At 34.8% G+C, this 25,531-nt stretch overlaps 5 protein-coding genes across 5 annotated transcripts; all 5 read right to left on the bottom strand.

The window, feature by feature from the left end:
- Nucleotides 1-135: 135 nt before the first annotated feature.
- LOC145745710 (uncharacterized) lies at nucleotides 136-3,299 on the bottom strand. Its single transcript, XM_082563858.1, has 12 exons — nucleotides 3,166-3,299; nucleotides 2,902-2,983; nucleotides 2,793-2,835; nucleotides 2,634-2,732; nucleotides 2,421-2,557; nucleotides 2,229-2,358; nucleotides 1,935-2,021; nucleotides 1,786-1,872; nucleotides 1,422-1,697; nucleotides 1,070-1,349; nucleotides 737-1,001; nucleotides 136-666 (listed from the first exon to the last, which is right to left on the bottom strand). Exons 1-12 carry the CDS (start codon nucleotides 3,174-3,176, stop codon nucleotides 253-255), a joined length of 1,911 nt encoding a protein of 636 aa, XP_082419984.1. The 5' UTR covers nucleotides 3,177-3,299; the 3' UTR covers nucleotides 136-252.
- A 6,681-nt stretch (nucleotides 3,300-9,980) lies between these two features.
- Nucleotides 9,981-13,541, bottom strand: LOC145744676 (uncharacterized). Its single transcript, XM_082562589.1, has 12 exons — nucleotides 13,408-13,541; nucleotides 12,761-12,842; nucleotides 12,652-12,694; nucleotides 12,488-12,586; nucleotides 12,274-12,410; nucleotides 12,082-12,211; nucleotides 11,788-11,874; nucleotides 11,639-11,725; nucleotides 11,286-11,556; nucleotides 10,934-11,213; nucleotides 10,601-10,845; nucleotides 9,981-10,530 (listed from the first exon to the last, which is right to left on the bottom strand). The coding sequence occupies exons 1-9, from the start codon at nucleotides 13,482-13,484 to the stop codon at nucleotides 11,516-11,518; spliced, it is 783 nt and encodes a 260-aa protein (XP_082418715.1). The 5' UTR covers nucleotides 13,485-13,541; the 3' UTR covers nucleotides 9,981-10,530; nucleotides 10,601-10,845; nucleotides 10,934-11,213; nucleotides 11,286-11,515.
- Nucleotides 13,542-15,003: 1,462 nt separating this feature from the next.
- LOC145744675 (uncharacterized) lies at nucleotides 15,004-17,187 on the bottom strand. Its single transcript, XM_082562588.1, has 5 exons — nucleotides 16,725-17,187; nucleotides 16,567-16,588; nucleotides 16,215-16,388; nucleotides 16,093-16,140; nucleotides 15,004-15,840 (listed from the first exon to the last, which is right to left on the bottom strand). Exons 1-5 carry the CDS (start codon nucleotides 17,175-17,177, stop codon nucleotides 15,017-15,019), a joined length of 1,521 nt encoding a protein of 506 aa, XP_082418714.1. The 5' UTR covers nucleotides 17,178-17,187; the 3' UTR covers nucleotides 15,004-15,016.
- A 1,400-nt stretch (nucleotides 17,188-18,587) lies between these two features.
- Nucleotides 18,588-22,920, bottom strand: LOC145746046 (uncharacterized). Its single transcript, XM_082564226.1, has 14 exons — nucleotides 22,870-22,920; nucleotides 22,504-22,581; nucleotides 22,045-22,262; nucleotides 21,397-21,478; nucleotides 21,288-21,330; nucleotides 21,124-21,222; nucleotides 20,910-21,046; nucleotides 20,718-20,847; nucleotides 20,424-20,510; nucleotides 20,275-20,361; nucleotides 19,919-20,194; nucleotides 19,567-19,846; nucleotides 19,272-19,498; nucleotides 18,588-19,201 (listed from the first exon to the last, which is right to left on the bottom strand). Exons 1-13 carry the CDS (start codon nucleotides 22,918-22,920, stop codon nucleotides 19,315-19,317), a joined length of 1,752 nt encoding a protein of 583 aa, XP_082420352.1. The 3' UTR covers nucleotides 18,588-19,201; nucleotides 19,272-19,314.
- An 880-nt stretch (nucleotides 22,921-23,800) lies between these two features.
- Nucleotides 23,801-25,491, bottom strand: LOC145745529 (uncharacterized). The gene is made up of 5 exons (XM_082563629.1): nucleotides 24,964-25,491; nucleotides 24,800-24,821; nucleotides 24,448-24,621; nucleotides 24,326-24,373; nucleotides 23,801-24,057 (listed from the first exon to the last, which is right to left on the bottom strand). Exons 1-5 carry the CDS (start codon nucleotides 25,414-25,416, stop codon nucleotides 23,843-23,845), a joined length of 912 nt encoding a protein of 303 aa, XP_082419755.1. The 5' UTR covers nucleotides 25,417-25,491; the 3' UTR covers nucleotides 23,801-23,842.
- Nucleotides 25,492-25,531: the final 40 nt, after the last annotated feature.

Here is a 25,531-nt window from a genome sequence, read left to right as displayed (position 1 = left end):
GGATTATGACGTCACATTGTGCTTTTAAACAAACTCGACTTTTTTCGAACTGAAATCAATCAAACGCTCACCTGTCAATCAAAAACTGCCCCAAAGGCAGTTCATAGTTGTGCATTGTTGTAAAGACAATAGATCGTAAACAAGTTCAAGAATAAAGTGAACAAAACCTTTATTACAACATCATAGATTTAAATACATCATAAACGCGAAAGAACATCCGCCATGACGTCACAATTATAAACAATGGATCAATTATTTTTCAGTCGATTTCTGGTCGGGTTTCACTTTGATGACACCAGAGATTGGCTTTGTGACGTCAGAAGCAACCTTGGAGAGCACGAGCGATTGCATTCCAAGAGTTTTAGGTCTCGTGATGCTGAGCAACTTTTCCCCGTGTTTCCCCGTAATTACTTTCGACATCACTCTGGGGGAAGCACCGAACGGGGAAGTCCGGGGTGGTAACTGTTTCTTGTAGAACTGATCCAACTTTGCTTGGGCCTTAGGGACCCGCGCCTTCGCTCGCTCCCGCAAGTATACAACCGACTTACCCCCGTCCAACCCACCTAACCCTGTTGCTAGGGACCGCGTCACTGTTACCATGGGTCGCGGATTGGTGGAAATTGAAGCTTTCTGATTGGTTGTGATTTTAATACCAGGGGACCCAAGCTTAATTATTTAAAATTAATTAATAATTAATATTTTTACATAATTAAAAAAATCTAATTAATATAATCACCTGCTTGGCTGTGATTGGTTGATTTGATGACAACGTCACTTGTCTAACCTGTGTGATTGGACGTTTCGGTGGATCACGTGACTGCTTTAACGTCGACGTTGTGACGTCACTGGTCATGTTTGTTTTAACGAAAGTTTTCTTGACGACATTCGACTGTGATTGTGACGTCACAGGAAGAAATCGAGCCGCGGGAGAATCGGGCATCAACGAAATTTTCCTCTTCTGTGGAGGAACCGTCGTTAAGCCTGATGACGTCAGAACATATCTACGTCACAATCAAAAACTTAAAAGTGCGGAAACAAAACTCAACTTAAAAAAAAAACTCAAATTTACCTCACGACCGAAGATTTGTTCGATGCAAGTGACGTCATCGGTTTATTCGAGCCTAATCGTGACGTCAGCGAATCGACTCGTGACGTAAGTGAACTACCCGAGAATTCCTGTGAGGTCAAACCACTTCCACGTATTTTAATCCCACCTCCATGTGACGTCATAGAGCCACCACGTGACGTCATAGAAAGCGTTTGATTTAACTTCTTTCTCGGTCTTCCACGAACCGAAGTTTTCCGCATCGAAGTCGGGTCCAAACTATGACGTCGGGCCATCGCTGGTTCTAAATATGACGTCATTAATAACACAACTATGATGTCATAATGATTCATTTCACTAGTATGACGTCACAAACCTGTATTGTCACCAGGAGATTTACTTCCTTCCTTCCCAGCATCTAGAATGTTGGTTAGTTGTTCCAGGATGGCGGTGGCTTGCTGGGTTTCTCGATCATCTTTGCGACTACGGGAGGCCATGAGGTCACCACTGAACCCAGGGGTCAGTGGGGTGAAGCCAGGGGTCAGAGGAGTAAATCCAGGGGTTAGGGGGGTAAAGCCAGGGGTCAGGGGGATGATATTCGAGGGGTTAAATGTTGTGGGTGATTGGGCACTGAAACCACCAAGTTGAATACCTTAAAAAAAATTAAAAATTTTAACTTTTTAGTTTGTTAATAAGAACCTTTATAATTCCCCCCTTTAGTTAAATTAATTCCACTGAACCTGAAAAACTTGATCCTTGAAAATTGAGTGACATGCTCCTGCTGGTCAGCGTTGGCGTACCCACTGAACTGAGGCTGGGTTGAGGTCCTGAAATAAATTGAAATTTTCATTTTGTTTCAACTAATTCTGATTTAATATTCGATAATTACCTTTCTTGAAAGCTGACTTTGAACTTAAGTTCATTATTTTTGAGGTTGATGACATCACAGGTTTGTTTGATGACGTCACAATTGGACCTGAAAATAAACAAAATGTCAAATTTTAAATGATAATCTTAACAACACAAGACCCAAGGTCCTGGGTTTGATCCCAGCTTCTTTACCTTTGGAAAATGACTGAAAATTATCAAAAACAACATGAACACTTGAACAATGCATGACTAATACAAGATTAATCAAATTTAGTTTAGAACAAAAGTTAATAAAGCTTCCTTAAACACCAACCATGTTGTTCACATTCACTGCTTGAACTTCCCATAATAGCTGCAACTGCTGCCTCAGTTTGGCTCTCGGTCGGTGGCAAAAGTTGAGATTTCCTTCGAGATAAAGCTGAGGAGAGTTGAACGTTTGGATCCTGTGTGAGGTCATAATTAAAAAAGTTAGTCCATTATGATGTCATAACTTTTAATTTGTTACCTTAGAGAGGTCGATTGTAATTCCTCGATCTGACTTTTTGTGGCCACTAGATGTCGGGTTTGAACCCAGAGCAGAGGTCAAACCACTGATTGATCCGGTTTGAAGGTTAAATGATAAACCTTGAAGGTTATCGTTACCTGTAAGTTAAAAAACACAAAATTTAAAATATAAGAGTTATTACTGAGTTGTGACATTGAGGATAAATATTCCTACCTTCTAATGAAGCTTGTCTCTGATTGGATAATATCTGACTCAGTTGGTTTGAGGTGGAATTTTTTCGGTAAGTTTTGGAATCAGATTTTTGTCGTTTTGCTAAAAATAAAGATAAACCAACTCTATAAAGTGAGCACTTAAATAAAAGTTTTTACTTACTCTCATAATCCAGTGATTTCACTTTTCTTTTTCCCAATAAACTCTAAACACAAAAACATAGTTAAAAGAAAATTGTGAAGTTTTGATTGGCAACCCTGTTTCGACTTACCTTATAGTTGGAAACACTGTTTTTCTCACGACTCGGAGTAAACACAAGATCAATAAAATCACAAATACTCTCAAGAATTTCCCTGAAAAATATATTAAGAAAAAAATAAATAAAAAATAAAACTACAGCTTGTGGTGTACAGGTAAATTATTGCGAGCAAATAATAAATTAGAGTTGTGACCATGTCATGACAATAGAAATGCCAACAGCAGAGCAGACAGACTACTTGTTTAAATTAACTAAAAATTTTAATAATTAACGAACCTGTCAACCATGGGTTGAGTGCAACAACTTTCCCGTTTGTGTTTCTCCGAAACTCTCAACCAATCATCGGCTCCCGTTACAATCAATTGTGATGTCACAGTATCAGTAAATGTTCAATTTACCCCTTGTTTTTCAAACATGCTAAAAGGGGGAAACCCCAGACACATAACCGCCTAAACATCTTCAATTAAAGAAGCCTGAAAGTAAAAGTTTTTTATTAAATTTTTGTAAAAAATAAATTTAAAAATAATTTAAATTCACAAGCAAATTTTATAAGGGCTATAAGCCCATTAAAAGCTTAACTTAATTAAAATGCACCCACCAATGCAGGCAATCAACTTGTGATAAATTACTTTTGTACCGGCAGCGTGGTGTAGTGGTAAGAACACTTGCTACACCACACGTGAGGTCGTGGGTTCAATCCCCACTGATCTCATGCTGTAGCGCCCTTGAGTAAGGCGCTTTAAACGGTACGAACTCCTGCTGAGCCAAAACTTAATCAGCAGCTTAATTATCAGGCAATTATAATCTATAATATCCCAAACTGCCACAGACAACTCGAGACTGGGTCGGAGTAACTGATGTTACTCTATGTTTAAGTCGCGCATTCGACTTTCCCACATCGAGGATAAAGATATATACAAAAAAAAAAAAAAAAAAAAAAACTTTACAAAAATTTAAACAAATTTTACACTGAAAAAACAACACAAAATATAAATAATAATAATTCCACTCTCACATATAAGTTGATTACTTTTAATTGTATTACTACTATATTACAACAATTAAAATGCAGACAAAATGGCAAGCAATCAACTTGTAATAAAGTAGCTTAAAACATTTTTAACTGAACAGCAAACATTCTTGAAAAATAAAAATTTTAAATCCCACGGTTGATTACACTCGATGAAATCCAACCAATCAGGACAACTTTCCTGGAGTGGTGTCTATTCTTTAACTCATTTATCCTCGCACAAACTTTCCTCAACGTTTTCTCGCATAATTGTCCGACTGTCTAGTTGTCAGACATTTCGAACTTATCGAATAAAGGTCCAAAAAAATCATCTTTACTTTAACTTTTACATAATGGGCTTCCAGTCACTTTGACCTGCACATTATTTTTCAAAACAATAAACTTCACAATCAATAATTTCAATCTTGGGAGCAACACCGGAGAAAAATTCCCCCCTAATCACCCCCCTGAGGGCTCTAGAAGGATGCGGGGTCGACTGGAACAGCAACAAAAACACAGAGTTTAATTATGACGTTATTAAATTATGATTTAAATATGACGTCATAACTGCCATATTAACAACATGGCGTTTTTAACTTGCCGTATTTTTGCTTTTATGACATCACCAAGCAGTGTTCACGTGATCAATTGGTGACCTTAACACATGACGTATTCAACTAGTGACGTCATAAATTATTGTAACAAAGTATTTTGATCCGAGTATTAACCAGAAGCAAGTTATGCAAATTATTATTCGGACTTTAAAGATGTAATCATTCCCGTTCTATCAGGGGAATTCCCCTGCTTACGTCATCTTAATGATGTCACAATTTTAACGACGCCGAATTCCCTTAGGCCTGTGATTGGCCAATGTTTGTTGATTGACGTTTGTAGCCACGCCCATTCGTATTTTATATTGGGACAATACAGAAATTAAAATATTAATTTTTTTTAAGTTTAATGATTAAGCTTTCTAACTACTCCCGTGTTTATTTAAAATCTTGGAGGTGTTGGGTAAGTAATTTATTGACAACAATTTAACACAATCTACTTAATTTTACAACAAATTTATTTCTTGGTTAAACCTCGAACTTTAACAAGTTTCTCTTCTTTTCACAGTCTTTAATCAACCTGCTTTTACCTTCATCACTCATATCTTTAGCATTCTTGTAAGCCTCCAATGCCCTCACATAGTAACCTTCTGCCACTGATGGTTGAGCTTCGTTGTGATACCATAAACCAAGGAAGCGTAAGTGGTGCCCATAAACCTGATACTCATTTGCTGAAGATCCCAGAACATCCTCCAACAACTTCACTGCTTGCTGACATGTTTGGGTGGGATCAACATCGGACAAATCTTCACACCCAGCTATGTAATATAAACACCTGGCTTCCACTTCACATCTCACCTTCTTATCAGATTGTGTGTCGTTGTGGATGAACTCTGTCATTTCATGCATGAGTGGTGTCACATGACGTTGGATGACACTTTCCATGTTTCCATCTTCTTTCATTTTAGCAACACAATTAAACATACCAACCACACAAGAATCTATCCCCTTAACGGATTGGTTGAACACTTTACTACCAAGACCATACAACCCACCAGCTGCACTGTAGAACAAGATTGACTCCAGATATTTCTCCTTACCTTCAAGATGGTCAGCAAATAACTTGACTTGCTCAGCACTAACTTGGATGTTGCTTTGAATCAGGGAAGAAACCTCGTTCTTGGCTTCCATGGCTTTGTCATATTGGTTGGTCATCAAACAGGCGACATAATATTGGGTTAGCTTTGGAAGGAGGTCAAAGGTCACACCAAACTTGTATTTTTGCTCTTATTGGAGAATGGTTTTGTCGTTACTTTCACTCTTTAACTTGTTCCAGATTGATCCTTTAATAAAGTTAACTCATGTTAGAAACAGTTCCTAATGTTAAACATATTAAAGTTGTCATAACAACCATTTATTGGTAACTGTTACGTCATAGTGTGTTACCAACATACTATAAATTGTTGATTTTAACTTTGCTGTATTGTTCGTTTTAGTAAATAATATTTTAATTAAATTTAAATTAACGCGTGTTGCTGATTAGTTAATACAACATTGACCCCTTTTTGCAACAACCTGTGACGTAACAATAACCAAATTTAACCAACCAACCTCCTGAAGCAAACAGTTCCTCCAGATCCTTAGATGTTACTTCCAATCCTAATAATTAAAAGAAAGTTGTTAAAGTTGTTCTCATAAACATTTCACAAAAACCTAATTTTTATTAACTAACCAATTTGCCTTCTTTTCACTGTTTTGGTTGCCATGGAAGCAGTCACGCTTGGATGAGATCTGGTCATGCTTCCGTGACCACTGTCCAAGGTCAATACACTTTCAAGGTCAAAAGGTCGTCCCAACCCAGAAAATCGATCCTTAACATCCAAGAGTCCAAACTCGGACGAAATATCTGGATATTTTGTATTATTATAAACTAGTTTTTAGGCCTATGTTGTTCAACAAGTAGTCCTATTTAAATATCATATAATGCAATATTTAATAGATTTGTGGTAAGTTGACTCGTTTATTGTTAACTTAAAACTACTTGAGGCATATATAACCATTTATATAACAAATACATAACTTACCCTTTGTTACTTCTTTCTCTACCTAAAACAAAGAAAAACTTTAATTTTAATCGTATTAAAAGTAAGGTTTAACACAATCTGAAACAGGTTAAAAGTTAAGCTTAAAGTAACACAAACTACCTTAAAGTGTTATGGTTTGATATAGATAAAAACTTTTCACTTACTTTCTCATTAAACAACTCAGAAATTGTGATCCGAGCATTTTCTTTCATTTCCTTAAAATCGTCAGCGAAACTTTCGAATACTTCGTACTTCGTCATGACAACGGATTCAAACTTTCCGATGTCGTCATCACCTGGATACTGGGAAAGATATTTGTTTAATCTTTCAAGCATCGACTTTAAACTATAATCGAACATGAACTGATCAGAAGCTTCCTGGTTCTTGGTGCAAACGCTGACAACCAATGATCCTGGTCTGATTAACTCGATGATTGCATCTCGACCCTCCACAATTTTGTCCAACACCCCCCTCCAGAACGGCCGAAGTTCAGGTTTTAAAGCAACATAAGCAACCCCAGCTACTGCCACAGCACTGGCTATTGTACGTGCAGGTTGCCCTTTCAATCTCAAATCGAAACTACCTTGTGCAACTTTTAAGTCAACTATGTCTGCCATTTTTAGATGTTTTAAACTAAAACAAAAATTATGTTTTAATTGGATTTAACTATTTGAGAATAATTGTAACTTTACTTAAACCAGAAATAATTTAGCATATTTCTCAATCAAAGTTATCTTTAAACTATGTTAACTGCATTGAAACATACACAACAGTTTCTATTAACTTTATTCCATGCTTTACAGAATATGTTTAAAATACTTTAAACGTTAACTTAATTCCTACACAACAGGGCAAAGTTTTTTCTCTTAAATGTTTAACTACCAACCTGCGCACACAGAATGTCAAACAAATATTTAATAAGAATTTACGAATGTTTCAGATAACTGCATTTTTATGATCAGATTTCATTACATGGCCACCTAACAAATATTTAACCAGTAAAACTTTATTTTATTATGGTTCGAAATCTTAGATTTCGAAACATATTGTTATTGTCCGTATATTTATTATTATTTTTATTTTTATTCTTACTAATCCGAATTTTGAAATCGAATAACTTTTGTTCTTTAAAACTAAAAGTTCTAAATTTTTAGTATGTTTGTTATTATCCCAACGAATCGCAAACCTCCTATTTACAACTTTTAATTATCACTAATTACTAATTAATATATTTTATTATTAAAATTAAAAGATTAAATTTTCTGAAATTTTAATATGTTGCTGGTATTATTATTTTGTATGTTGCTATTTAAAATGAAGATTTAACTCTAGCTAAATATCGTTTAATCATTATTTTAGTTTTTTTATAAAATAACGAATCAGTGTGAGTTTAACGCTTGAATAATTTAATAGCGTTCTGGTCGCCGTCAAAAATCGTCCTTTTCGCTGTCCATTAAAGTAAAAAATATTGGTTTAAAATTTAAGTAAAATGTTAAAATATAAGTAAAAAATGTGTAAAATTTTTGTTTTAATTGTTTTGTTATTATTATATTTTAATACTTGTTTGATTACTAAAAAATTTAGATCGGCATTTTGCTTTTAAATTTAGTTTACTTTTATATCACAATATCAATGAGTGCGTGTTCGCTTGTTAAAATTAGGTTTAAATATAAAAAAGTTCATATTTAAATTTACAATTTAATTAATAAACCTATTAAATCAATTATATTTATAAAAAAGAATCAAACAATTTCGAACCATATTTTATTTATCAAATAAATCTAGTTGTTTTTATTCTTATTTGACAAATTTTGAAAGACGATAACTTTTGTTCTTTAAAACTAAAAGTTCTAAATTTTTAGTATGTTTGTTATTATCCCAACGAATCGCAAACCTCCTATTAACGACATTTAAATGTCACTAATTACTAATTAATATATTTTATTATTAAAATTTAAAAATTAAATTTGCTGAAATTTAAATATGTTGTTGGTATTATTATTTTGTATGTTGCTATTTAAAATGAAGATTTAACTCTAGCTAAATATCGTTTAATCATTATTTTAGTTTTTTATAAAATAACGAATCAGTCTGAGTTTAACGCTTGAATAATTTAATAGCGTTCTGGTCGCCGTCAAAAATCGTCCTTTTCGCTGTTCATTAAAGTAAAAAATATTGGTTGAAAATTTAAGTAAAATGTTAAAATATAAGTAAAAAATGTGTAAAATTTTTGTTTCAATTGTTTTGTTATTATTATATTTTAATACTTGTTTGATTACTAAAAATTAAGATCGGTATTTTGCTTTTAAATTTAGTTTACTTTTATATTACAATATCAATGAGTGCGTGTTCGCTTGTTAAAATTAGGTTTAAATATAAAAAAGTTCATATTTAAATTTATAATTTAATTAATAAACCTACTAAATAAATTATATTCATTAAAAAGAATCAAACAATTTCGAACCATATTTTATTTATCAAATAAATCTAGTTTTACATTTTTGTTGTAATAAAGTTAACTTTTATTTTACCTAAATATTTTAGGTGTATTAAAGTTGTATTTATACTCCTGTTTTTGTATTTGATTCTTAATTTATTGGACAAATTTGTTTTTTGTCTAAACTTAAAATTGAGAATAAAAAATCGCTTGCCAAGGTATTACTACGTATAGAGATACTAATATATATAATATGCGAATGCAAAAACAATTACTTTTTCCTCAACAAAATTTGAAATTTTTGGCTTGTAGTGGATACTAAACGCTATGAATAAAGTAATAACTGGCTTTAACATTATTGTTTAAATAATTATGGTTGGTTGTAGGCATTGTATTTACGTTTTAATGTTAGAGTGTAGCTGTTCGTAAAATTACAGGCACAAAATTAAGCTTGTATAGTTTGGAAAATAAAAACACGAGACAACATTATCTCGTTTCATTTGTTCGCGTCGCCAAGTCAGCGTTAAAGTCTAGTTCTTTGTTTTTTAAAATGATATTTCTGTATTTACTTAATTCTAAACGAATTAGGATTTTAATTTTGGTTTATAGCTATATATTATTAATCTTTTTCGTGTTAATATGAGTTCATTTAATTTTTTATTTATATCTGTAGCTTGTTATTAAAATTCTGATCATAATCCATTTTTTGTTTTTATTGAATTTATAAATCTTTTAAAAGTTATTGTATTTAATTTAGTGATGATTTATTTCGGATTTTGTTAATTATATCAACTACCACCACACACATGATAAAATATGTTGGTAACCCGATATTTAAACAAAAAAACTTTTCCAATAATTTGTTTCCATTTTGTTTCCTTTGTGTTCTATAATGTCAAGTTCATCTATTTTTCGAACTGAAAACTGCCTCGAGGGCGGAACCAATAATTAACATTAATGACGTCATAAGTGTGCATTGTTGTGAAGACAATAGATCGTAAGTTCAAGAATAAAGTGAACAAAACCTTTATTACAACATCAAAGATTTAAATACATCATAAACGCGAAAGAACATCCGCCATGACGTCACAATTATAAACAATGGATCAATTATTTTTAGGTCGATTTCTGGTCGGGTTTCACTTTGATGACATCAGAGGCTGGCTTTGTGACGTCAGAAATTGACTTTGTGACACCAGAGGTTGTGACGTCAGAGGCAACCTTGGAGAGCACGAGCGATTGCATTCCAAGAGTTTTAGGTCTCGTGATGCTGAGCAACTTTTCCCCGTGTTTCCCCGTAATTACTTTCGACATCACTCTGGGGGAAGCACCGAACGGGGAAGTCCGGTGTTGTAACTGTTTCTTGTAGAACTGATCCAACTTTGCTTGGGCCTCAGGGACCCGCGCCTTCGCTCGCTCCCGCAAGTATACAACCGACTTACCCCCGTCCAACCCACCTAACCCTGTTGCTAGGGACCGCGTCACTGTTACCATGGGTCGCGGATTGGTGGAAATTGAAGCCTTCTGATTGGTTGTGATTTTAATACCGGGGGACCCAAGCTTAATTATTTAAAATTAATTAATAATTAATATTTTTACATAATTAAAAAAATCTAATTAATATAATCACCTGCTTGGCTGTGATTGGTTGATTTGATGACAACGTCACTTGTCTAACTTGTGTGATTGGACGTTTCGGTGGATCACGTGACTGCTTTAACGTCGACGTTGTGACGTCACTGGTCATGTTTGTTTTAACGAAAGTTTTCTTAACGACATTCGACTGTGATTGTGACGTCACAGGAAGAAATCGAGCCGCGGGAGAATCGGGCATCAACGAAATTTTCCTCTTCTGTGGAGCAACCGTCGTTAAGCCTGATGACGTCAGAACATAATTACGTCACAATCAAAAACTTAAAAATGCGAAAACAAAACTCAACTTAAAAAAAAAACTCAAATTTACCTCACGACCGAAGATTTGTTCGATGCAAGTGACGTCATCGGTTTATTTGAGCCTAATCGTGACGTCAGCGAATCGCCTTGTGACGTAAGTGAACTACCCGAGAATTCCTGTGAGGTCAAACCACTTCCACGTATTTTAATCCCACCTCCATGTGACGTCATAGAGCCACCACGTGACGTCATAGAAAGCGTTTGATTTAACTTCTTTCTCGGTCTTCCACGAACCGAAGTTTTTCGCATCGAAGTCGGGTCCAAACTATGACGTCAGGCCATCGCTGGTTCTAAATATGATGTCATTAATAACACAACTATGATGTCATAATGTTTCATTTCACTAGTATGACGTCACAAACCTGTATTGTCATCGGGAGATTTACTTCCTTCCTTCCCAGCATCTAGAATGTTGGTTAGTTGTTCCAGGATGGCGGTGGCTTGCTGGGTTTCCCGATCATCTTTGCGACTACGGGAGGCCATGAGGTCACCACTGAACCCAGGGGTCAGTGGGGTGAAGCCAGGGGTCAGAGGAGTAAATCCAGGGGTTAGGGGGGTAAAGCCAGGGGTCAGGGGGATGATATTCGAGGGGTTAAATGTTGTGGGTGATTGGGCACTGAAACCACCAAACACCTAAAAATAAAAATTTTAACTTTTTAGTTTGTTAATAAGAACCTTTATAAATTCCCCCTTAGTTAAATTAATTCCACTGAACCTGAAAAACTTGATCCTTGAAAATTGAGTGACATGCTCCTGCTGGTCAGCGTTGGCGTACCCACTGAACTGAGACTGGGTTGAGGTCCTGAAATAAATTGAAATTTTCATTTTGTTTCAACTAATTCTGATTTAATATTCGATAATTACCTTTCTTGAAAGCTGACTTTGAACTTAAGTTCATTATTTTTGAGGTTGATGACATCACAGGTTTGTTTGATGACGTCACAATTGGACCTGAAAATAAACAAAATGTCAAATTTTAAATGATAATCTTAACAACACAAGACCCAAGGTCCTGGGTTTGATCCCAGCTTCTTTACCTTTGGAAAATGACTGAAAATTATCAAAAACAACATGAACACTTGAACAATGCATGACTAATACAAGATTAATCAAATTTAGTTTAGAACAAAAGTTAATAAAGCTTCCTTAAACACCAACCATGTTGTTCACATTCACTGCTTGAACTTCCCATAATAGCTGCAACTGCTGCCTCAGTTTGGCTCTCGGCCGGTGGCAAAAGTTGAGATTTCCTTCGAGATAAAGCTGAGGAGAGTTGAACGTTTGGATCCTGTGTGAGGTCATAATTAAAAAAGTTAGTCCATTATGATGTCATAACTTTTAATTTGTTACCTTAGAGAGGTCGATTGTAATTCCTCGATCTGACTTTTTGTGGCCACTAGATGTCGGGTTTGAACCCAGAGCAGAGGTCAAACCACTGATTGATCCGGTTTGAAGGTTAAATGATAAACCTTGAAGGTTATCGTTGCCTATAATTTAAAAAATCACAAAATTAAAAATATAAGAGTTATTACTGAGTTGTGACATTGAGGATAAATATTCCTACCTTCTAATGAAGCTTGTCTCTGATTGGACAATATCTGACTCAGTTGGTTTGAGGTGGAATTTTTTCGGTAAGTTTTGGAATCAGATTTTTGTCGCTTTGCTAAAAATAAAGATAAACCAACTCTATAAAGTGAGCACTAATATTAAATAAAAGTTTTTACTTACTCTCATAATCCAGTGATTTCACTTTTCTTTTTCCCAATAAACTCTAAACACAAAAACATAGTTAAAAGAAAATTGTTAAGTTTTGATTGGCAACCCTGTTTCGACTTACTTTATAGTTGGAAACACTGTTTCTCTCATGACTCGGAGTAAACACAAAGTCAAGGAAATCACAAATACTCTCAAGAATTTCCCTAAAAGAAAAATATTAAGAAAAGAAATTAAAAAAAACTAAAAACAAAACTTTTATTTGTCATAATAAAAAACAAAATTTACTTTTGCAATTTTGATCAATAAACAACATATTGAGCTTAGAGAACAACATATGTATGTTTGCTCAATTTAAAAACCTCCAATAAAAAAAACATTAGTTCAAAGTTGCAACCATATCACGACAATTAGACAGCAGCCTGGGGTAGTAGTCAGATCACTTACTACACTACATAGGTAGTGGGTTCGATCCCCACTGCTCTCATTTTGTAGCGCCCTTGAGTACAGCTCTTTAATTGGTATGAACTTCGGCTAAGCCAGCACTTAATCAGCAGCTTAATTATCGGGCAATTATAATCCATAATATCTCAAACTGGCTTAAGCAACTTTAGACTGGGTTGGGGTAACAAATGTTACTCTTTGTTTAGTTTGCGCATTTGACTTTCCCACATCTTTGACTTTCCCACAAAAAAATGTAATGCCGATCATAGATGGAGCTTTCGAGCTTTTTTTTAATTAGTTAACAGGTTTTTTAGTTAATTAACGAACCTGTCAACCATGGGTTGAGTGCGATAACTTTCCCGTTTGTGTTTCTCTGAAACTCTCAACCAATCATCAGCTCCCATTTCAATCAATTGTGATGTCACAGTATCAGTAAATGTTCGCTCTCTTACTCCCTCTAGTTCACTCACTGTAACCGAGCTTGCTTCGTCACCGATGACAAATAATATCGGGGTTGTGACATCACAAAGAACATCGTCAACCGACTAAAATGTTTGTTTTTTTTTAATTTTTTTACCCCCCTTTACCCCAACTTAACCCTCGGTTTTAAAACATGCTAAAAAGGGAAAACCCCAGACACATAACCGCTTAAACATCTTCAATTAAAGAAGCCTGAAAGTAAAAGTTTTTTATTAAATTTTTGTAAAAAATAAAATTAAAAATAATTTAAATTCACAAGCAAATTTTATAAGGGTTATAAGTCCATTAAAAGCTTACCTTAATTAAAATGCACCCACCAAAGCAGGCAATCAACTTGTGATAAATTACTTTACAAAAATTTAAACAAATTTTACACTGAAAAAACAACACAAAATACTTCAAAAATAATAATTCCACTCTCACATATAAGTTGATTACTTTTAATTGTATTACTACTATATTACAACAATTAAAATGCAGACAAAATGGCGAGCAATGAACTTGTAATAAAGTAGCTTAAAACATTTTTAACTGAACAGCAAACATTCTTGAAAAATAAAAATTTTAAATCCCACGGTTGATTATACTCGATGAAATCCAACCAATCAGGACAACTTTCCTGGAGTGGTGTCTATTCTTTAACTCATTTATCCTCGCACAAACTTTCCTCGTTTTCTCGCATAATTGTCCGACTGTCCAGTTGTCAGACATGTCAGGCTCATCGAATAAAGGTCCTTATTACATAATGGGCTCCCAGTCACTTTGACCTGCTCATTATTTTTCAAAACAACAAAGTTCACTTTAAATAGTTTTAATCTTGGGGGCAACACTGGAGAAAAATTCCCCCCTAATCACCCCCCTGAGGGCTCTAGAAAAATGCGGGGTCGACTTGCACAGCAACGAAAACACAAAGTTTAATTATGGCGTCATTAAACTATGATCTAAATATGACGTCATAACTGCCATATTAACAACATGGCGTTTTTAACTTGCCATATTTTTGCTTTTATGACATCACTAAGCAGTGTTCACGTGATCAATTAGTGACCTCGACACATGACGTATTCAACTAGTGACGTCATATATTATTGAAACAAAGTATTTTGATCCGAGTATTAACCAGAAGCAAGTTATGCAAATTATTATTCGGACTTTAAAGGTGTAATCATTTCCGTCCTATCAAGGGAATTCCCCCGCTTACGTCATCTTAATGATGTCACAATTTTAACGTCGCTTCCCTTATGCCTGTGATTGGCCAATTTTTGTTGATTGACGTTTGAAGCCACGCCCATTCGTATTTTATATTGGGACAATACAAAAATTAAAATATTAAATTTTTTTAAGTTTAATGATTAAGCTTTCTAACTACTCCCGTGTTTATTTAAAACCTTGTAGGTGTTGGCTAAGTAATTTATTGACAACATTTTAACGCAATCTACTTAATTCTACAACAAATTTATTTCTTGATTAAACCTCGAACTTTAACAAGTTCCTCTTCACACTTTTTAATCCACTCGCTTTTACCTTCATCACTTCTATCTTTAACATTCTTCCAAGCCTCCATTGCCCTCACATAATAACCTTCTGCCTCTGATGGTTGTTGAGCTTTGTTGTGATACCATAAACCAAGGAAGTGCAAGTGGGATCCATAAACCTGATACTCATTTGCTAAAGATCCCAGAACATCCTCCATCAACTTTAGTGCTTGCTGACTTGTTTGGGTGGGATCAACATCGGACAAATATTCACACCCAGCTATGTAATATAAACACCTGGCTTCCATCTCACATCTCACCTTCACATCAGATTGTGTGTCGTTGTGGACGAGCTCTGTCATTTCACGCATGAGTGGTGTCACATGATGTTGGATGACACTTTTCATGTTTCCATCTTTTTCTATTTTAAAAACACAACCCCACATACCACCCACACAAAACTTTATCCCCTTAACAGATTGGTTGAGCACTTTACTACCAAGACCATACAACCCACCAGCTGCACTGTAGAACAAGATTGGCTCCAGATATTTCTTCTTACCTTCAAGATGGTCAGCAAATAACTTGACTTGCTCAGCACTAACTTGGATGTTGCTTTGAATCAGGGAAGAAACCTCGTTCTTGGCTTCCATGGCTTTGTAATATTGGTTGGTCATCAAACAGGCGACATAATATGGGGTCAGCTTTGGAAGGAGGTCAAAGGTCACACCAAACTTGTATTTTTGCTCATATTGGAGAATGGTTTTGTTGTTACTTTCACTCTTTGACTTGTTCCAGATTGATTCTTTAATAAAGTTAACTCATGTTAGAAACAGTTCCTAAGGTTAAACATATTAAAGTTGTCATAAAAACCATTTATTGATAACTGTTACGTCATAGTGTGTTATAAATTGTTGATGTTAACTTTGCTGTAATGTTCGTTTTAGTAATTAATATTTTAAATAAATTTAAATTAACGCGTGTTGTTAATTAGTTAATACAACATTGACTCTTTTTGCAACAACCTGTGACGTAACAATAACCAAATTTAACCAACCTCCTGAAGCAAACAGTTCCTCCAGATCCTTGGATGTTACTTCCAATCCTAATAATTAAAAGAAAGTTGTTAAAGTTGTTCTCATAAAACATTTTACAAAAACTTAACTTTTATTAACTTACCAATTTGCCTTCTTTTCACTGTTTTGGTTGCCATGGAAGCAGTCACGCTTGGATGAGAACTGGCCATGCTTCCGTGACCACTGTCCAAGGTCAATACACTGTCAAGGTCAAAAGGTCGTCGCAGCCCAGAAAATCGATCCTTAACATCCAAGAGACCAAACTCGGACGAAATATCTGGATATTTTGTATTATTATAAACTAGTTTTTAGGCCTATGTTGTTCAACAAGTAGTCCTATTTAAATATCATATAATGCAATATTTAATAGATTTGTGGTAAGTTGACTCGTTTATTGTTAATTTAAAACTACTTGAGGCATATATAACCATTTATATAACAAATACATAACTTACCCTTTGTTACTTCTTTCTCTACCTAAAACAAAGAAAAACTTTAATTTTAATCGTATTAAAAGTAAGGTTTAACACAATCTGAAACAGGTTAAAAGTTAAGCTTAAAGTAACACAAACTACCTTAAAGTGTTATAGTTTGATAAAAACTTTCCACTTACCTTCTCATTAAACAACTCAGAAATTGTGATCCGAGCATTCTCTTTCATTTCCTCAAAGTCGTCAGCAAAATTTTCGAATAGTTCGTACTTCGTCATGACAACGGATTCAAACTTTCCGATGTCGTCATCACCTGGATACTGGGAAAGATATTTGTTTAATCTTTCAAGCATCGACTTTGAACTATAATCGAACATGAACTGATCAGAAGCTTCCTGGTTCTTGGTACAAACGCTGACAACCAATGATCCTGGTCTGATTAACTCGATGATTGCATCTCGACCCTCCACAATTTTGTCCAACACCCCCCTCCAGAACGGTCGAAGTTCAGGTCTTAAAGCAACATAAGCAACCCCAGCTACTGCCACAGCACTGGCTATTGTACGCGCAGGTTGCCCTTCTAATCTCAATTCGAAACTACCTTGTGCAACTTTTAAGTCAACTATGTCTGCCATTTTCAGATGTTTTAAGCTAAAGCAAAATCATGTTTAATTTAAGTCAAATAATAATATAAATTTAACTTATTTTTAAACCTTAACAGTTTAATATGATTTTTAAATCTATGTAGTTTTATTTAAAAATAGTTACCGACATTTAAACTGAATAACGAACTAAAACTATTGATTTTGAATATGTAAATCCTTTACCAACGAAATAATAGTAAAAACCTTAAAAATGTTATAACAACGTTATAAATAGGTTTTCATATTGTGTTTCCATGGTCGACTAGTTCGGTATTAAGTTCAACTAGACAGGTAGACCATGACTATACCAGACCTACGTTTAAAATACATTGGCAATATTGTGAATTGATATTTCAAGGTTTGATGGTTGTCAGACCTTTAACTTTTTGCGACGCCTCTAATCTTTACAGATCATTTCACCAAAGTAAAAAATGATAGTCTACGATTTTCTAAATAATCTTCAAAAAATTAAATACAAATAATTGTAAATTTCGGATAATTTGGACGAACAAACTTAAATCTATTGTGTTAATAAACGTTTACAATAACCTAATAAGGAATATCAGTTTAGTTTAAATAACAGCAAACAGAATACCTCTTCAGTAGTCGAACTAGTATCACGGTTGTACTTGTGTTTAACATCTTTGTTTAAATTTGATTTGTTCCAAACCAGGGTAGGCTTTACTTTATTGTCTAGTCTCGTTGTTTTAGGTTATTTTTTAAATATTATCTAATGCTTAAAGTAAACCTGGGTTAAATTATTTTATTTTTAGGCGAGATTTTTTTGTGAATTTTGCAAATTAAAAAATAATTTTCAACTTAAGTGTGAATCATAGTCAAGGTTGAAGTAGTAGTTTAAGAAGCGGTTTTAATTTTAAATCCAGCAATAACCTATAAAAATCAAGCATTCTACGATCGTGTAGTTAGACAACACAGCAAGGTCTACTTACAGTTTAGGCAGACCCATTTGACCAACCAAAGTTGTCGTGGTCTAGTTATTAGACCCTAACTGCAGCTAATTTAAACGCATCTAGTAAAAAAAATTTGACAAATTTGAATTTTTACTAATTTGGTTACACTTCGTAAACTTGTTGTATTTTTATGATAAAAGCTAATTTCTTTTTAAAATACCATAGATTTTTCAAAATTAATACAGTTAATTGTTGTGTTTGTGCTTTTTTGAATTAAATTTGTTGAATTTGTGATTATTTAATTTAGTGATGGTTTATCTCGGATTTTGTTAATTATATCAACTACCACACACATGATAAAATATGTTGGTAACCCGATATTTAAACAAAAAAACTTTCCCAATAATTTGTTTCCATTTTGTTCTATAATGTCAAGTTCATCTATTTTTCGAACTAAAAACTGCCTCGAGGGCGGAACCAATAATTAACATTAATGACGTCATAAGTGTGCATTGTTGTAAAGACAATAGATCGTAAACAAGTTCAAGAATAAAGTGAACAAAACCTTTATTACAACATCAAAGATTTAAATACATCATAAACGCGAAAGAACATCCGCTAATCATGACGTCACAATTATAAACAATGGATCAATTATTTTTCAGTCGATTTCTGGTCGGGTTTCACTTTGATGACACCAGAGGTTGGCTTTGTGACGTCAGAAATTGACTTTGTAACACCAGAGGTTGTGACGTCAGAAGCAACCTTGGAGAGCACGAGCGATTGCATTCCAAGAGTTTTAGGTCTCGTGATGCTGAGCAACTTTTCCCCGTGTTTCCCCGTAATTACTTTCGACATCACTCTGGGGGAAGCACCGAACGGGGAAGTCCGGTGTTGTAACTGTTTCTTGTAGAACTGATCCAACTTTGCTTGGGTCTCAGGGACCCGCGCCTTCGCTCGCTCCCGCAAGTATACAACCGACTTACCCCCGTCCAACCCACCTAACCCTGTTGCTAGGGACCGCGTCACTGTTACCATGGGTCGCGGATTGGTGGAAATTGAAGCTTTCTGATTGGTTGCGATTTTAATACCGGGGGACCCAAGCTTAATTATTTAAAATTAATTAATAATTAATATTTTTACATAATTAAAAAAATCTAATTAATATAATCACCTGCTTGGCTGTGATTGGTTGATTTGATGACAACGTCACTTGTCTAACTTGTGTGATTGGACGTTTCGTCACTGGTCATGTTTGTTTTAACGAAAGTTTTCTTAACGACATTCGACTGTGATTGTGACGTCACAGGAAGAAATCGAGCCGCGGGAGAATCGGGCATCAACGAAATTTTCCTCTTCTGTGGAGGAACCGTCGTTAAGCCTGATGACGTCAGAACATATCTACGTCACAATCAAAAACTTAAAAGTGCGGAAACAAAACTCAACTTAAAAAAAAAACTCAAATTTACCTCACGACCGAAGATTTGTTCGATGCAAGTGACGTCATCGGTTTATTCGAGCCTAATCGTGACGTCAGTGAATCGACTCGTGACGTAAGTGAACTACCCGAGAATTCCTGTGAGGTCAAACCACTTCCACGTCTTTTAATCCCACCTCCATGTGACGTCATAGAGCCACCACGTGACGTCATAGAAAGCGTTTGATTTAACTTCTTTCTCGGTCTTCCACGAACCGAAGTTTTCCGCATCGAAGTCGGGTCCAAACTATGACGTCGGGCCATCGCTGGTTCTAAATATGACGTCATTAATAACACAACTATGATGTCATAATGCTTCATTTCACTAGTATAACGTCACAAACCTGTATTGTCATCGGGAGATTTACTTCCTTCCTTCCCAGCATCTAGAATGTTGGTTAGTTGTTCCAGGATGGCGGTGGCTTGCTGGGTTTCCCGATCATCTTTGCGACTACGGGAGGCCATGAGGTCACCACTGAACCCAGGGGGCAGTGGGGTGAAGCCAGGGGTCAGAGGAGTAAATCCGGGGGTTAGGGGGGTAAATCCTGGGGTCAGGGGGGTGATATTCGAGGGGTTAAATGTTGTGGGTGATTGAGCACTGAAACCACCAAGTTGAACACCTAAAAAAATTTTAACTTTTCAGTTTGTTAATAAGAACCTTTATAAATCCCCCCCTTAGTTAAATTAATTCGCACTGAACCTGAAAAACTTGATCCTTGAAAATTGAGTGACATGCTCCTGCTGGTCAGCGTTGGCGTACCCACTGAACTGAGGCTGGGTTGAGGTCCTGAAATAAATTGAAATTTTTATTTTGTTTCAACTAATTATGATTTAATATTCGATAATTACCTTTCTTGAAAGCTGACTTTGAACTTAAGTTCATTATTTTTGAGGTTGATGACATCACAGGTTTGTTTGATGACGTCACAATTGGACCTGAATATAAACAAAATGTCAAATTTTAAATGATAATCTTAACAACACAAGACCCAAGGTCCTGGGTTTGATCCCAGCTTCTTTACCTTTGGAAAATGACTGAAAATTATCAAAAACAACATGAACACTTGAACAATGCATGACTAATACAAGATTAATCAAATTTAGTTTAGAACAAAAGTTAATAAAGCTTCCTTAAACACCAACCATGTTGTTCACATTCACTGCTTGAACTTCCCATAATAGCTGCAACTGCTGCCTCAGTTTGGCTCTCGGTCGGTGGCAAAAGTTGAGATTTCCTTCGAGATAAAGTTGAGGAGAGTTGAACGTTTGGATCCTGTATGAGGTCATAATTAAGATAATTAGTCCATTATGATGTCATAACTTTAAATTTGTTACCTTAGAGAGGTCGATTGTAATTCCTCGATCTGACTTTTTGTGGCCACTAGATGTCGGGTTTGAACCCAGAGCAGAGGTCAAACCACTGATTGATCCGGTTTGAAGGTTAAATGATAAACCTTGAAGGTTATCGTTACCTGTAAGTTAAAAAAACAAAAAATTAAAAATATAAGAGTTATTACTGAGTTGTGACATTGAGGATAAATATTCCTACCTTCTAATGAAGCTTGTCTCTGATTGGATAATATCTGACTCAGTTGGTTTGAGGTGGAATTTTTTCGGTAAGTTTTGGAATCAGATTTTTGTCGTTTTGCTAAAAATAAAGATAAACCAACTCTATAAAGTGAGCACTAATATTAAATAAAAGTTTTTACTTACTCTCATAATCCAGTGATTTCACTTTTCTTTTTCCCAATAAACTCTAAACACAAAAACATAGTTAAAAGAAAATTGTGAAGTTTTGATTGGCAACCCTGTTTCGACTTACTTTATAGTTGGAAACACTGTTTTTCTCACGACTCGGAGTAAACACAAGGTCAAGGAAATCACAAATACTTTCAAGAATTTCCCTGGAAGAAAAATATTAAGAAAAGAAATTAAAAAAAACTAAAAACAAAACTTTTATTTGTCATAATAAAAAACAAAATTTACTTTTGCAATTTTGATCAATAAACAACGTATTGAGCTTAGAGAACAACATATGTATGTTTGCTCAATTTAAAAACCTCCAATAAAAAAAACATTAGTGCAAAGTTGCAACCATATCACGACAATTAGATAGCAGCACGGAGTAGTAGTCAGATCACTTACTACACTACATGAGGTAGTGGGTTCGATTCCCACTGCTCTCATTTTGTAGCTCCCTTGAGTACAGCTCTTTAATTGGTATGAACTTCGGCTAAGCCAGCACTTAATCAGCAGCTTAATTATCGGGCAATTATAATCCATAATATCTCAAACTGGCTTAAGCAACTTTAGACTGGGTTGGGGTAACAAATGTTACTCTATGTTTAGTTTGCGCATTTGACTTTCCCACATCTTTGACTTTCCCACAAAAAAATGTAATGCAGATCATAGATGGAGCTTTCGAGCTTTTTTTTAATTAGTTAACAGGTTTTTTAGTTAATTAACGAACCTGTCAACCATGGGTTGGGTGCGACAACTTTCCCGTTTGTGTTTCTCTGAAACTCTCAACCAATCATCAGCTCCCATTTCAATCAATTGTGATGTCACAGTATCAGTAAATGTTCGCTCTCTTACTCCCTCTAGTTCACTCACTGTAATCGAGCTTGCTTCGTCACCGATGACAAATAATATCGGGGTTGTGACATCACAAAGAACATCGTCAACCGACTAAAATGTTTTAAAATAATTTTTAAATAAATTTTTTTTACCCCACTTTACCCCAACTTCCCCCTCGTTTATCAAACATGCTAAAAAGGGGAAACCCCAGACACATAACCGCTTGAACATCTTCAATTAAGGAAGTCTGAAAGTAAAAGTTTTTTATTAAATTTTTGTAAAAAATAAAATTAAAAATAATTTAAATTCACAAGCAAATTTTATAAGGGTTATAAGTCCATTAAAAGCTTACCTTAATTAAAATGCACCCACCAAAGCAGGCAATCAACTTATGATAAATTACTTTACAAAAATTTAAACAAATTTTACACTGAAAAAACAACACAAAATACTTCAAAAATAATAATTCCACTCTCACATATAAGTTGATTACTTTTAATTGTATTACTACTATATTACAACAATTAAAATGCAGACAAAATGGCAAGCAATCAACTTGTAATAAAGTAGCTTAAAACATTTTTAACTGAACAGCAAACATTCTTGGAAAATAAAAATTTTAAATCCCACGGTTGATTATACTCGATGAAGTCCAACCAATCAGGACAACTTTCCTGGAGTGGTGTCTATTCTTTAACTCATTTATCCTCGCACAAACTTTCCTCAACGTTTTCTCGCATAATTGTCCGACTGTCCAGTTGTCAGACATGTCAGACACATCGAATGGAGGTCCAAAAAAATCAACTTAATAACGGCACAATTTTAACGACACTAAATTCCATTAAATTATTTTATATTTTATACAAGATGTTGCCGGCCTGTGATTGGCCAATTTTGGTTGATTGACGTTTGTAGCCACGCCCATTCGTATTTTATATTGGGACAATACAAATATTAAAATTTTTTTAAGTTTAATGATTAATCTTTCTAACTACTCCCGTGTTTATTTAAAACCTTGTAGGTGTTGGGTAAGTAATTTATTGACAACATTTTAACGCAATCTACTTAATTTTACAACAAATTTATTTCTTGATTAAACCTCGAACTTCCACAAGTTTCTCTTCACATCTTTTAATCCAACTGCTTTTAGCTTCATCATTCAAATCTTTAGCATTCTTCCAAGCCTCCAATGCCCTCACATAATAACCTTCTGCCTCTAATGGTTGTTGAGCTTTGTCGAGATACCATAAACCAAGCAAATACAAGTGGAGCCCATAAACCTGATACTCATTTGCTGAAGATCCCAGAACATCCTCCATCAACTTCACTGCTTGCTGACTTGTTTGGGTGAGATCAACATCGGACCAATATCCACACCCAGCTATGCCATATAAACACCTGGCTTCCATATCACATCTCACCTTAACATCAGATTGTGTGTCGTTGTGGACGAACTCTTTCATTTCATGCATGAGTGGTGTCACATGACGTTGGATGACACTTTTCATGTTTCCATCTTCTTTTATTTTAGCAACACAATCATACATACCAACCACACAAGAATCTATCCCCTTAACAGATTGGTTGAACACTTTACTACCAAGACCATACAACCCACCAGCTGCACTGTAGAACAAGATTGACTCCAGATATTTCTCCTTAACTTCAAGGTAGTCAGCAAATAACTTAACTTACTTAGCACTAACTTGGATGTTGCTTTGAATCAGGGAAGAAACCTCGTTCTTGGCTTCCATGGCTTTGTCATATTGGTTGGTCATCAAACAGGCGACATAATATGGGGTCAGCTTTGGAAGGAGTTCAAAGGTCACACCAAACTTGTATTTTTGCTCATATTGGAGAATGGTTTTGTTGTTACTTTTACTCTTTAACTTGTTCCAAATTGATTCTTTAATAAAGTTAACTCACGTTAGAAACAGTTCCTAATGTTAAACATATTAAAGTTGCCATAACAACCATTTATTGGTAACTGTTACGTCATAGTGTGTTACCAAAAAACTATATATTGTTGATTTTAACTTTGGCGTGTTGTTCGTTTTAGTAATTAAAATTTTAATTAAATTTTAATTAACGCGTGTTGCTAATTAGTTAATAAAACATTGACCCTTTTTTGCAACAAACTGTGACGTAACAATAACCAAATTAAGTTAAACAACCTCCTGAAGCAAACAGTTCCTCCAGATCCTTAGATGTTACTTCCAATCCTAATAATTAAAAGAAAGTTGTTAAAGTTGTTCTCATAAAACATTTCACAAAAACTTAACTTTTATTAACTTACCAATTTGCCTTCTTTTCACTGTTTTGGTTGCCATGGAAGCAGTCACACTTGGATGAGAACTGGCCATGCTTGAGTGACCACTGTCCAAGGTCATTACACTCTCAAGGTCAAAAGGTCGTCGCAACCCAGAAAATCGATCCTTAACATCCAAGAGTCCAAACTCGGACGAAATATCTGGATATTTTGTATTATTATAAACTAGTTTTTAGGCCTATGTTGTTAAACAAGTAGTCCTATTTAAATATCATATAATGCAATATTTAATAGATTTGTGGTAAGTTGACTCGTTTATTGTTAACTTAAAACTACTTGAGGCATATATAACCATTTCTATAACAAATACATAACTTACCCTTTGTTACTTCTTTCTCTACCTAAAACAAAGAAAAACTTTAATTTTAATCGTATTAAAAGTAAGGTTTAACACAATCTGAAACAGGTTAAAAGTTAAGCTTAAAGTAACACAAACTACCTTAAAGTGTTATGGTTTGATATAAATAAAAACTTTTCACTTACCTTCTCATTAAACAACTCAGAAATTGTGATCCGAGCATTCTCTTTCATCTCCTCAAAATCGTCAGCAAAACTTTCGAATATTTCGTACTTCGTCATGACAACGGATTCAAACTTTCCGATGTCGTCATCACCTGGATACTGGGAAAGATATTTGTTTAATCTTTCAAGCATCGACTTTGAACTATAATCGAACATGAACTGATCAGAAGCTTCCTGGTTCTTGGTGCAAACGCTGACGACCAATGATCCTGGTCTGATTAACTCGATGATTGCATCTCGACCCTCCACAATTTTGTCCAACACCCCCCTCCAGAACGGACGAAGTTCAGGTCTTAAAGCAACATAAGCAACCCCAGCTACTGCCACAGCACTGGCTATTGTACGTGCAGGTTGTCCTTCCAATCTCAATTCGAAACTACCTTGTGCAACTTTTAAGTCAACTATGTCTGCCATTTTCAGATGTTTTAAGCTAAAGCAAAATCATGTTTAATTTAAGTTAAATATTAATATAAATTGAACTTATTTTTAAACCTTAACAGTTTAATATGATTTTTAAATCTATGTAGTT

This window comes from Corella eumyota, chromosome 3, assembly GCF_963082875.1.
Source record: "Corella eumyota chromosome 3, kaCorEumy4.1, whole genome shotgun sequence".
Classification (NCBI taxonomy): Eukaryota; Metazoa; Chordata; class Ascidiacea; order Phlebobranchia; family Corellidae; genus Corella; species Corella eumyota.
Note: the sequence above shows the minus strand (reverse complement) of the source record. Positions and strands in the feature narration are given on the sequence as shown.